Source organism: Megalobrama amblycephala, linkage group LG12, assembly GCF_018812025.1.
Source record: "Megalobrama amblycephala isolate DHTTF-2021 linkage group LG12, ASM1881202v1, whole genome shotgun sequence".
NCBI lineage: Eukaryota > Metazoa > Chordata > Actinopteri > Cypriniformes > Xenocyprididae > Megalobrama > Megalobrama amblycephala.
The window spans coordinates 38,962,775-38,975,956 of record NC_063055.1 but is presented as its reverse complement, the minus strand read 5'-3'; the positions used below and the strand labels follow the sequence as shown (position 1 = coordinate 38,975,956).

General features: G+C 38.0%; 1 protein-coding gene across 4 annotated transcripts in view; it reads right to left on the bottom strand.

Annotated features, from left to right (window-relative positions):
• Positions 1-13,182, bottom strand: part of cfap74 (cilia and flagella associated protein 74) — a 45,369-nt gene that overhangs the window by 29,491 nt on the left and 2,696 nt on the right. For 3 of the 4 annotated variants that reach the window (XM_048211081.1, XM_048211083.1, XM_048211085.1), the window contains exons 4-5: positions 12,841-12,969; positions 1,562-1,649 (exon numbers count right to left, since the gene is read on the bottom strand). In XM_048211081.1, the coding sequence (XP_048067038.1) occupies positions 1,562-1,649; positions 12,841-12,969 (217 nt within the window). The remainder of the gene's footprint in view (positions 1-1,561; positions 1,650-12,840; positions 12,970-13,182) is intronic. The other variant, XM_048211082.1, reaches the window with a different exon arrangement.

The following is a 13,182-nucleotide window of genomic DNA, read 5'->3' as shown; positions in this document are numbered from 1 at the left end:
ACAGACAGAGCTGTTTAAGCACAGTGTTGTGGGTTCTTTCCTTTTTATTTTTATCCAGCTCTTATAATTGTAAAAAATATCTGATAATTGATGGAATTATTTCACTTGATCTCCCTTTTCAATTTTGTTTCCTATTAACATGATGTTTTCAAAATCCAGAACATAGGTTTCATTAACTAAAACATTTCTTTTGTATCTAGACTAGCAACCGCATAGCAATGCCCTGACACCCACCCACAATACCTTTGCATCATTACAGCGATTTATACATGTGCAAAGGCAACTTACATTTTCATTATAAATTTAACAATCCAGTCACACTTTAGTTTAAGGTCCAATTCTTATTATTAACTAACTATTAACTATGACTTCTTCCTCAATAAACCCCTAATTACTGCTTATTAATAGTTAGTAAAGTAGTTATTAAGTTTAAGTATTGGGTAGGATTAAAGGATTAGTTCACTTTCAAATGAAAATTAGCCCAAGCTTTACTCACCCTCAAGCCATCCTAGGTGTATATGACCTTCTTCTTTCTGATGAACATAATCAGAGATATATTAATAAATATCCTGACGTGTCCAAGCTTTATAATGGCAGTGAACGGCATCAACGAGTATGAGCTGAAGAAAGTGCCTCCATCCATCATAAACGTACTCCACACGGCTCCGTGGGGTTAATAAAGGCCTTCTGAAGAGAAGCGATGCGTTTGTGTAAGAAAAATATCCATATTTAACAAGTTATGAAGTAAAATATTCTGTATTGACAGTGCATCAGTTACACTTTTTTTGTAACTTGAATACGGAAGACGGTCTGGTGGAAGATAGATATTTTACTTCATAACTTGTTAAATATGGATATTTTACTAACACAAATGCATCGCTTCACTTCAGAAGGCCTTTATTAACCCTTGTGTGGAGCACAATTATAATGGATGGATGCACTTTCTTGAGCTTCATACTCATTGTTCTCGCTCACTGCCATTATAAAGCTTGGATGCATCAGGATATTTATTAATATAACTCTGATTATGTTCATCAGTAAGAAGAAAGTCATATACACCTAGGATAGCTTGAGGGTGAGTAAAGCTTGGGGTAATATTCATTTTAAAGTGAACTAATCCTTTAAGGGAAGTAGAATATGGTCATGCAGAATAAGGCATTAATATGTGCTTTATAAGTACTAATAATCAGCCAATATCTTAGTAATATGCATGATAATAAGCAACTAGTTAATAGTGAAAATTAAAGTGTTACAAACAATCCATAAACACAATATCGGACCATTCCCTTCTCAGGCTTTGTTTATATATAACATCTTGTTTATATATTCTCTCTCTCTCTCTCTCTCTCTCTATATATATATATATATATATATATATATATATATATATATATATATATTTATATATATAATTAATTATAACCTTTCAAAGAGTGAGAGTTATTACATGTGCATTCAGCCTTAATGAGCACACATGAATATAGAATGCTGACTGACAATGAGCCACTGGACAATGAAATGTGTGGATCTGAAACCTTACAATGAGAATGAGACTTCCTACCTGATCTGCCACCTGTACAGTCAGGGGAACCTCCAGAACTCCTGTGTCCTTATTGAAGAAGCTTTTGGCATCCGCAAACAAGCTCTGTCTATAAAGAGAAGGAAAAAAACAACCTTTTTATTAATATTAAATATAAAATGTCATGATCTTTGACCTGAACACAACTCTTCTATGAGCATATTTTTGATTGCTATATTAAAATTTATTTGGATATTTCAGAGTGATACACCTAATGATTTACACCTAAAAAGGCCTGATCAACTGAACAGAAATTTCAAAAGAAACCATTTAAAGGTACAGTATGTAAGTTTTGCAGCAATAGGTCGCTTATTCAAAACAATAACAAAGGAGTAGCTTGATGATGCCGTGAATGAGTGTGGAATCATGGGAGTTGTCATCTTCATCTCCACAGCTAATGGAAAACAATCTGCCAGGACTCATGTATGAGCTCATGTTTTAAAGTTTTACTAACGTTACTGTGGTATGAAGCAGAACGGAGCCGAGAGTGAAATGAGGAGCAAATGCTAATGAGAGACACCTACATGATGGAAAATAATCTGTGGTAGTGCTTAATGACACAGATTGCTGTCACAATGATAATTGCTGCAATAGACCTGATAAAACTGATGCTTTAAAGTAAATAAATACAGTGGCATGAAAAAGTATGTGAACCCCTTGAAGAATCTGTGAAAATGAGAATTATTTTAATAAAATAAGAGGGATAATAAAAAATGCATGTTATTTTTTGTTTAGTACTGTCCTGAGTAAGATATTTTACATAAAAGATGTTTGCATTCAGTTCACAAGACAAAACAATAGCTGAATTTATTAAAATAGCCCCATTCATAAGTATGTGAACCATTGATTCTCAATACTGTGTGTGGTCACCTGATGATCCACGACTGTTTTTGTGTTTTGTGATGGTTGTTCATGAGTCTCTTGTTTGTCCTGAGCAGTTAAACTGAGCTCTGTTCTTCAGAAAAATCCTCCAGCTCCTGCAGATTCTTCAGTTTTCCAGCATCTTCTGCATATTTGAACCCTTTCCAGCAGTGACTGAATGATTTTGAGATCTGTGTTTTCACACTGAGGACAACTGAGGGACTCAAACTCAACTATTAAAAAAGGTTCAAACATTCACTGATGCTCCAGAAGGAAACATGATGCATTAAGAGCCGAGGGGTGAAAACTTTTGAACAGGATGAAGATGTCACAATTTTTCTTATTTTGTTTAAATATCGTTGTTTTTCATTTAGTACAGCCCTTCAGAACCAACAGAAGATACTTGCATGTTTCCCGGCAGAAAAATTAAGTACAATTTACCTTGATATTTGAATTCAAAAGTTTTCACCCCCGACTCTTAATGCATCGTGTTTCCTTCTGGAGCATCAGTGAATGTTTGAACCTTTTTTAATAGTTGAGTTTGAGTCCCTCAATTGTCCTCAGCATGAAAAGATGAATCTCAAAATCATTCAGTCACTGCTGGAAAGGGTTCAAATATGCAAAAATGCTTGAAAACTGAAGAATCTGCAGGAGCTGGAGGATTTTTCTGAAGAACAGAGCTCAGTTTAACTGCTCAGGACAAACAAGAGACTCATGAACAACCATCACAAAACACAAAAACAGTCGTGGATCATCAGGTAACCACACACAGTATTGAGAATCAAGGGTTCACATACTTATGAATGGGGTTATTTTAATAAATTCAGCTATTGTTTTGTCTTGTGAACTAAACACAAACATCTTTTATGTAAAATATCTTACTCAGGACAGTACTAAACAAAAAATAACATGCATTTTTTATTATCCCTCTTATTTTATTAAAATAATTCTCATTTTCACAGATTCTACAAGGGGTTCACATACTTTTTCATGCCACTGTACTGTATTATTTATTGCATAATGACATTTATACATTTAGATTAAACATAAATACAAAGCAAAAAAGGATGCCATATTGGAGATGTGTCTTGGTGGCTGATGCATGTGCTCTACACTTGCTGTGTATTATTGACAAAGTACGTGAAACAAGATTTAAGAGTCAGAATGAACACAGAACATCCTAATCTCAAAAATTATAAGCCGTTTGAAAACAGTTTAGTGTCCCTAATGTAAATGAAGCTGCTCCTGCTGTAACAGTTGTGTTTATGTTACTAAAGCTCAGACACCCCATTGTCCCACACCTGAACCCATTCTAGACCTGATGGCCATTCACTCAGGGTGTGATCACCCTAAAATGGGCAGAAACCACAAAAGTGTAGATATTTGTTCTTCTCTATGATAAATAAAGTTCTATGGGCTGATGTGGTTATAATAAATCAGATGGATTCATATTTTAGGGCAGGAAACTGTCATTTCTCTATATCTCCATCTTTTCAATTTCAATGTAAATGTTCTGATCTATGCAATCAAGACTGTTTTATCTCATTCCAGCAGAGACGTTCAGGAATGGATTCTTCCGAGTTAATGGAATCAGTGGGAGCGGTGCTCTAGAATTGGCTTGGCACAGCGCTGTGGAACAGCTTTGTGGGATGCCACACGGCCCATCTGTCGATGGAACAAACACCCCTAACGGGAATCTGATTGGATCCTGCTTGTGAACACATCCTGACACATCCTCTGCTCTAAAAAGCTATTTTTAGCTGACTTAAGCCAAACTAAAACACACTACTCCACACAGTGGTAGATGAAGTACTTGAGTAAAAGTACAGATGCTTATAATATAATATAGAAATAATATATAACTGTAGTAAAAGTACTACTATTCAGTTTTATTTGATTGTTAAAGGTGCCCTAGATTCAAAATTTGAATTTACCTTGGCATAGTTGAATAACAAGAGTTCAGTACATGGAAATGACATACAGTGAGTTTCAAACTCCATTGCTTTCTCTTTCTTATGTAAATCTCATTTGTTTAAAAGACTTCCGGAAAACACGCGGATCTCAACATAACACCGACGTTACGTAACAGTCGGGGTGTACGCCCCAATATTTGCATATGCCAGCCCATGTTCCCAACATTATGAAAGGCATTAGACAAGGGCAGCCAGTAACGTCTGGATATGCACAGGTGAATCATCAGACTAGGTAAGCAAGAACAACAGCAAAAATGGCAGATGGAGCAATAATAACTGACATAATCCATGATAGCATGATATTTTTAGTGATATTTGTAAATTGTCTTTCTAAATGTTTCGTTAGCATGATGCTAATGCACTGTTAAATGTGGTTAAAGTTACCATCGTTTCTTACTGTATTCATGGAGACAAGACTGTCGGTATTTTCATTTTTTAAACACTTGCAGTCTGTATAATTCATAAACACAACTTCATTCTTTATAAATCTCTCCAACAGTGTAGCATTAGCCGTTAGCCACGGAGCACAGCCTCAAACTCATAGAGAATCAAATGTAAACATCCAAATAAATACTTTACTCACATAATTCGAAGCATGCATACAGCATGCATGACGAACATCTTGTAAAGATCCATTTGAGGGTTATATTAGCTGTGTGAACTTTGTAAATGTGCTGCAATATAATCGAGAGCTCGTGTGGCAGGGAGCACGTGAATTAAAGGGGCGGCGAGCTGAAAAAAATCAGTGCATAGTTAATGATGCCCCAAAATAGGCAGTTAAAAAAAATTAATTTAAAAAAATCTATGGGGTATTTTGAGCTGAAACTTCACAGGCACATTCAGGAGACACCTTAGACTTATATTACATCTTGTGAAAAAGCATTCTTGGGCACCTTTAATGTACTTACATATGAAACAGGAAACGGCTTCAGGAACAAGAACAAATGTGGGGCGGGGCATGATTTTGTCTGTGGGGAATTGATTGGATGGTTGTGGTTTGCTATTGGTGGATCTCACGTGAGTGACAGGTTGCCCCGCCCTCACGCCAGTAAACACGTCATCAGAGAAATGCTCTAATGGCTTTGCAGGCTGACAAAAAACAAACTAAAAACAAAACAGGGGGAAACATGTCCACGCATTAAAACAGGCCATATACTGTACACCTTTGCTCACCAAAATGACTTCCCAGTGACATCTTCCTCATTAACACCCATGTATGCTACCACCTGCTCTGCAATGTTGTTAAGCACCAATGTCACCATTATCCCTTTTGTGTAGTAAAGAGTAGACCACCGCTTCATTGGTAAATGTCACTAAAGCGCAGCTTCCACTTTGCACTCTGCAATACTGGCAGCACTGTGAACCTCATTACTCAGTATTCTTGTCATTGCCAAGATCAGCCACAGGGCAATCGCTCAGTCAAGCGCTGTCTTCACTGATCCTGAAAGCTTGTGCCTCCATCCGCAGGTGAGTTTGCAAAAATAAAACATTGCAAATTGCAATTAGATGAACAATGCGGTAATTTTATATAAGAAATAGATCAATCTGCACTGTTATGGAAAAAGCTATAGGCTGAATGATTGACATTCAGTGCTTCATTAACAGACTTTCAGGCTTTCAATAAAACATGACTGTCTATGTGGTAGAAAGGTGAAAAAAGATTGGTGCTATACTAAAGAAAACCCTTTTGCCAAATAGGTAGAAAAACTAGTCCAATGTGGTCCAAAGCCACTTGCAGTCCAAGAAATACAAACCTCTGTGTTTGCAGTCAACATTTCAAACTGGATGACCATGAGTACAGTGTTTTAAAAGGGGAAAAAGCTGAAAGAAACTGCCAATTCGTCAGTTCGGCCCAAAGCAAAACGCATTCTCATACAGGTAAGAAAGCTGTTGCATAGTATTTTTACCATAATGCTGTTTGAAGAGTAGACAAAGCACGATACAATTTTCAGTGATAGACAATAGCTGCTTTGTTAATAACCCTCTGTCAATCCGACTGTCCGTGGGCGAGCATAAAAAATGCCTAAGTACAAGCTGTAGTCTCATGAAAGCCCTGAATATGTCAAGTCTGCCTGCATGTTTTGCGTCATGAGATGACACAAAGAAAGAGTGAACATTTACATATACTACCAACATCGTAACAATACAAAGCGTGTTGAAAATGGGCTGTTATATCAGTTTGAAACATTTATAATCTTGCACAAAAGAGAACACTCTAAAGAGCATTGTTATTGGGAAATACAGTCCAATGCGATTTAATGAACTGATTCATGTCTTTAGTCGAAATAATGAGGAATGTGTTGGGAATTAAACTGATGTGTTTTATTTTGGTTATTCTGTTGCTAGTCTGTTGAAACTGTGGCTCTCGTGCACTGAAATGTCATAAAGCTCTTATATCAAACCTATGTTTGTGTGTGAAGGATTACTACAACAATAAAGAGGATTTACCATCCGCATCTCAAATGAACAAATGACATCTGTCAATGAACTGTTTGTTTTCTTTTACACATAATTTGTGCAACACAAGGATTAAGCATCCACACACAAATGTTGGTGTGCACTCCTCCACAAACACAGTGGACATAAACACAGTCTAGCGGTTTACATGCTATCTATTACAGTGCAGATGAGAGGCATGAGTAGAGTGCTCAGCAAAGCTGTTTTTGCAAAGCTGCATTGGCACAAACACATTTTCAGAGATTTCAGAAAAAAAAGCATATATGACGACGCTATGAAAAACTATGGAGTGAATCTCAAGAAACCTGTCAAGAACACAATGGCTCTTATTTAAAGGGATAGTTCACCCAAAAATGAAAATCTGATGTTTATCTGCTTACCCCCAGGGCATCCAAGATGTAGGAGACTTTGTTTCTTCAGTAGAACACAAATGATGATTTTTAACTCCAACCGTTGCCGTCTGTCAGTCATATAATGCATGTCAATGTGAACTTCATCTATAAGAGTAAAAAAAACATGCACAGACAAATCCAAATTAAACCCTGCGGCTCGTGACGACACATTGATGTCCTAAGACACGAAACGATCAGTTTGTCTGCGTTCAGCACTCGGTTAGTGAGGTCTGATCGTGCTCTGATTGAAGTATAAGCGCGAGACATCACTTCCGTTGTCAGAGCGCGATCAGACCTTACTAACCGGATGTGGAGGGCAGTTGGACATAGTGGTGTATTAGAGGTAAAAAATGATATAAATACTGTTTCTCGCACAAACCGATCGTTTCGTGTCTTAGGACATCAATGTGTCGTCACGAGCCGCAGGGTTTAATTTGGATTTGTCTGTGCATGTTTTTTTTACTCTTATAGATGAAGTTCACATTGACATGCATTATTTGACTGACAGACGGCAACGGTTGGAGTTAAAAATCATCATTTGTGTTCTACTGAAGAAACAAAGTCACCCTCATCTTGGATGCTCTGGGGGTAAGCAGATAAACATCACATTTTCATTTTTGGGTGAATTATCCCTTTAAAAACCAAAACAAAAGAAGGAACCAACAAATTATATTGTTATTATAAAATTATATTATATTTGCCTTCAGACTGACAGTAGAAATCATAGTGAGATTTCAGAATGAAGTGCTATCACACAGTTATCCGCACTAAGAGAATAAGAAACATAAAGTAACTATCATTTTAATGTACACTGTGTTAAGAAATGTATGTCTCGCAAGCTGAATGTTCAATCTTAAGCCTTGTTTACACAGACGCTGGGGAATCGGAGTGAGTCGGCGTGCGCGTCTCTCAACGGGGGAGTGTTAACAGTCACAGCCACTGACAGTAACATGAACCAACAATGAACAATACTTCTGCAGCATTTATTAATCTTAGTTAATGTCAACAATTACTGATAAATCAATTTCAAAATCATATTTGTATCTGTTAACATTAGTTAATGCACTGTGAACTGTGTAACTAACATTAAAGGGGTGATGAACTGAGAAATCAAATTGTCCTTGAGCTTTTGACATATAAGAGGTCATCATACTATAAGAATATCCTGTAAGTTTTAGAGCTGAAAACTTTCTTGTTAGTCCAATTAAAAACTTTAATTGACACCAGACCCAGAAAACGACAGGATTTACAAAGTGGGGATCTATGACCTCCTTCATCACTGCCTGTTTAGCCCCGTCCACCGATTCGCACATGACATGCAATAGAATAGTAGCCTAAGTAACATAGATCTACGTGGTGCTAAACCGGATCGAGCTACCAAGCAATAAACATGCCGTTGAGGATTACAAAATACTGTGCAGTGCCTGGACTCGACAGTAATGCAACAACATGTCAGTAACTGTATTGATTCTAATGCCTGATCTGATATTAATGATTCATGTACAGTCAGATGATCTTTGTCTGTGTGTCAGTAAATCAAACCAGTGACTAAACGCTCAACTTGCGTTGTTTCTCTTAGTAGGATGAAAATAATCTGTTATTTAACAGTGATTAAATTATATAAAGAAAGCGATCAAAGAAAGCTCCCTTTGCAATCGCTGGAGCAGCGTGCGCTGAAGCTGTCAATCAAACAGTGCGAGTTTATCAGTGACTGACATGCAATTCTCCCGTTTTATTCAATTAATCTCTTAGTTATATCGCGTTTGCACTGTCAGTGAACATGAAAGCATTTGTTAGTTTGTAGAAATTGAGTTGTAATGACGAGAGCACTGCTTTCATGCGCTCAACAACATGTCTGATCGGCTACACAGTGTTCATCACTGCAACCTTTCATGCCACGATCTAAATATAATGCCATAAATCTAAATGTAATGCAAGACTTTTCACAATTAGTTAACCTTGAGAGCTGTAAAGGTAAAAACGCGCTAAAAGAGAGAGTGATACTTGGCTATTTCAAATGAAAAGATGTCAGCCAATCACAGCAGTGGGCGTTTACACTGAAGTCTCACAGCAGACACGCCCCTTAAAACAGAGCACTTAAATCAGAGGGCTAAAATCAGGGTTGGAAAAATGCCTTTTTTATGACAATTATGACAATTTTGGATGTAAAAAGCATACTAACATTATAAGTGCACCCCAGGAAACATTATAAAACAATAAAACAACACAGTTCATGACCCCTTTAACAAAGATAGTTCAGTTGTGAAAAAAATCTATTGCTTATTGTTAGTTTATATTAGCTGATGCAATAACTTGTGTTAACAAATTAAAACTTATTGTAAGGTCCCTGAGTTATGCTTAAAAAAAAAAGAAAAAAAAAAAAAAAAAAAAAAGTTATTTTACACTTGATTCTGATTGGTCAGTCTTGGTATTGAACTTTTTACCAACATAATATTTTCTCATATCTCATATGTTGTCTGTACTACTGCAAATGATTGTAATAAAAATAGGCCTCAAAAGACATAATTTATTTTAATATATATAATATATAAAACCTTTGATACATGGATGGATGAATGGATGTATTTCATGAAATAATATAGAATGATAGAGATGGTGTATACACTCATCCAGACATTATCGCAAAATAAACCTCTTTAGAGAGATCAAAGATCCCAATCACTCTGTCAGGGTTTAATTAGCAAAAATGGCAGGCTGACTGCATGTTATCCCTTATTTATTTGACCACAGGATCCTGCTATTCAATCACAATCATGTACTGATTGTGCAATAATATCCAACAACAACGGCCCACAAAAGGCTCCACTGAGAGTGAGCCATGTGAAGAGCATTACATAAGCAGGAGTCAAGACAGATCTGTGGGTTTGGATCACAGGAGAGAGAGAGAGAGAGAGATGAGTGAAATGGTGCGGACGCTATTAATGCAGTTTTAATCTGCATTTTAAGCCCTCTAAAGCAGATTAATGCAGTTTCACTTCCTTCACTGCAGCACGTCAGGCCCATGAAATGTTCCATCAACTTTTATCATGTAATGCAGCTTCATCTGACCTCAAATCAGCTTAGCTATCAATATGACGCTCTGTCAGATGATAAATGTGGGCGAGGAGAAGGGCACCACACACACTCTTCTCAGCCTCGCTCTCAGGATCCGACGGCACTGCAGCACAGCACGCTACAGTTCAGGTTTAAAAATATCTCAGCAGCCTCATTCAAATTCAGCTCCTCCTAAATGTCCACATGCTTCTCTCGGGAGCTTTTATTGATGGTTCAAGGGTTTTATGTTGCGAGATGTTCCTATGATACAAGTTACATTTTTCAAGGAAGGGAATGATTCATTTTTCACAACCGTCATGTTTGTTGATGTTTGTTGTTTGTAACTTTCTCTGTGTATATAACTAGATCCATCCTTAATCCATCATAGTAATGTTTGCAGAAGGCATACTTTTATGATGTATGAAGCATTTAGTGGTAATTTGAAATTAAACAGGGTTGGGGGTATTATGTTACAAATAACAGGCCTTAGGTAATGAGATTAACATAATATGTAATAAAGTAACATGTACATGTTAGATATACACAATAATGACAAATAGTTAATGAGGTTTAATTTCCTTACCGACAAATCTGAATATATTTAAGGTGCGCAAGCATCTTGTAGTTCTACCCATGAGATGTGTGTTTTAAAGAGGACTTTTTATGCACTTTTACGAAGTCTTGGTTTTGGTGTTTGGGCTCTACAAGAATAGGTTCCCTATCTGTCAGTCACTTCAACATGGTGTCAATGACTGACACTAAGGGTCATACTTGGGAGCCTCAATCACCTCTGACACTTTGAGAAAAGGCCAATGAAAACTGGTGAGTGGAATTTGCATGTGGACATATGGGTCTAAAAAGGAGACTTTTCAGGTTCAGATTTGTTCTTTGGAGCCGAGCAAGTGTCACCTATACACAAGCTCATTCCATTCGCCAGAGAGCTTCCCCTGGGCGTTTCAGTGATCTAAAAGAGCAAAGCACTGGCAGAGAGTGTCTTTTTAAAAGCTTCCTTTCCACCTGTGTGTTTCTGGGTGTGGTCAATATATCTCGTCCTTAGAAGGACAGCATATATGGATGGTTCATGTTCTCACTGCAAGAACATAACAATGGTAACGTTGCAGTCACAACTCTTTTCTGGCTAGAGAGAGAGTCACCTGAGAGTGATATAAGGGCAACAATGGGAGCCTTTCCGCCGGGTCAATCTCCACAGACCTCACGGCCGTTGCGCCTGGTTGAGTTCTTGGATGAGTTAGGTGATTTGTTTCAGTGAAAACATAATTTCTCATTGGGGGCTTGAGAAGACTGGACTCCCACCCTTGGGTGAGTCTGATGAAGAGCTGGCGGCAGCCATGTTTGCCCGGGCCACCGCAAACATCGGGCTGGAGTGGAATCTTCCGCCCTGTCCCGAGAGTTTGCGGATGATTGATTGGTATTTGGGTTCGAAATGTGACTCACAGCTGCACTGTGCACCAGTGCCCTTCTTTCAGGAAGTGCATAAGGAGCTTGTGAAGTCATGGAAAGCACCTTTTACTGCCAGGGCCCATTTCATGAGCTCTTCCACCCTCACTACCCTTGACGGTAGGGCGGCCAGGGGATATACATTGGTTCCACAGGTGGAGCATGCGGATACAATGCATTTATACCTGCAGAATGCCGCCACCTGGTGGAATTGTCCCAGATTCTTGTCCAGGGCCTGTAAATTCACTTCGGGCCCCATCATACACCCGGCGCAATGTGGCGGCACAAGTGTTTTTTGCTAGTTTCATCCCAACGCAGATGTTATTTTCACGTTCTGTGCCACATTGTTTAAATAGCAAATGCATTTGTGCCCATCTGTTCGCCCATGGGCGTGCTGGTCTGAAAACGAGGTTTGTTCAGGCACATTGTTGGCGCGTTACTATTTTGAGGCAACTGAAAACGACTGCGCCATTGACTAACTGAAACCTGGTCTAATGTCTATGGAGCAGTATTTATTTATTTTTGTTATTTAAAGAGTGCGTTTGTAATAGGCGCCTATAGGTGGGTGCACAACGTGCGCACATTCTGCTTATTACACACACAGGGATGCACACAAACATGACAAATATTCAGAATAAAAGGATTACAATTTAAAAGATTATTATTGGGTGCATAAAGATAAAAATGCTTTGGTGGAATCTGGCTTTTCCCGTAGATGGTCTGCTTGCACTAACCTCGGGCACGAGCAGATCCGTTTCCTCACTCGAGACGCGTTCAGTTTTTAACCTTGTAAATAGCGAATCTGCCATGGCGCGAGTGCAACTGGCTTTTAAAGGGAATGGGCTTGGATGGTTTATTGCATGTTACACCCAAAACACACCCATGACTCATTAAGAGAATAGGGACAACCCTTTTAGACCATGCACCGGGCGCGCCGACCATTTTCCAAACTTTGTTTAAATAATAATGAGAAATTAACAGAAAAAACAGCATGAAATCCACCCCATCAAGCAAAGATTTAAGTCTAGTATTATTTATCAAATTAAGTGTTGTTATTGATGTCTACCTGGGCAGAAATTTCAGCTGAGCACTGAAGCTGGATTTGGCCTGGATAAATCCTGTTTTAGGCAGGACAGACATGTGTTTCCTCATCTCTTTACACACCTTGAATGTCAATCTCAGAGCTGAGCTGGCCCTGGAAAAAGAAAAAAACACCACCAAATATTAAAAATCTCAACAGTCAAGAAAACAGACTGAAAGAAGACATTGGGTAAACAGAAAGAACCTATATAATTATATCTAAAAGAGGACTCTTTCTCAATTTAAAGTCAAACACAATTACACAGCATTGTCAGCATTGTACAATGCAATATCCATGGTGTATGTGTAATCCCAACCAAACATTCTC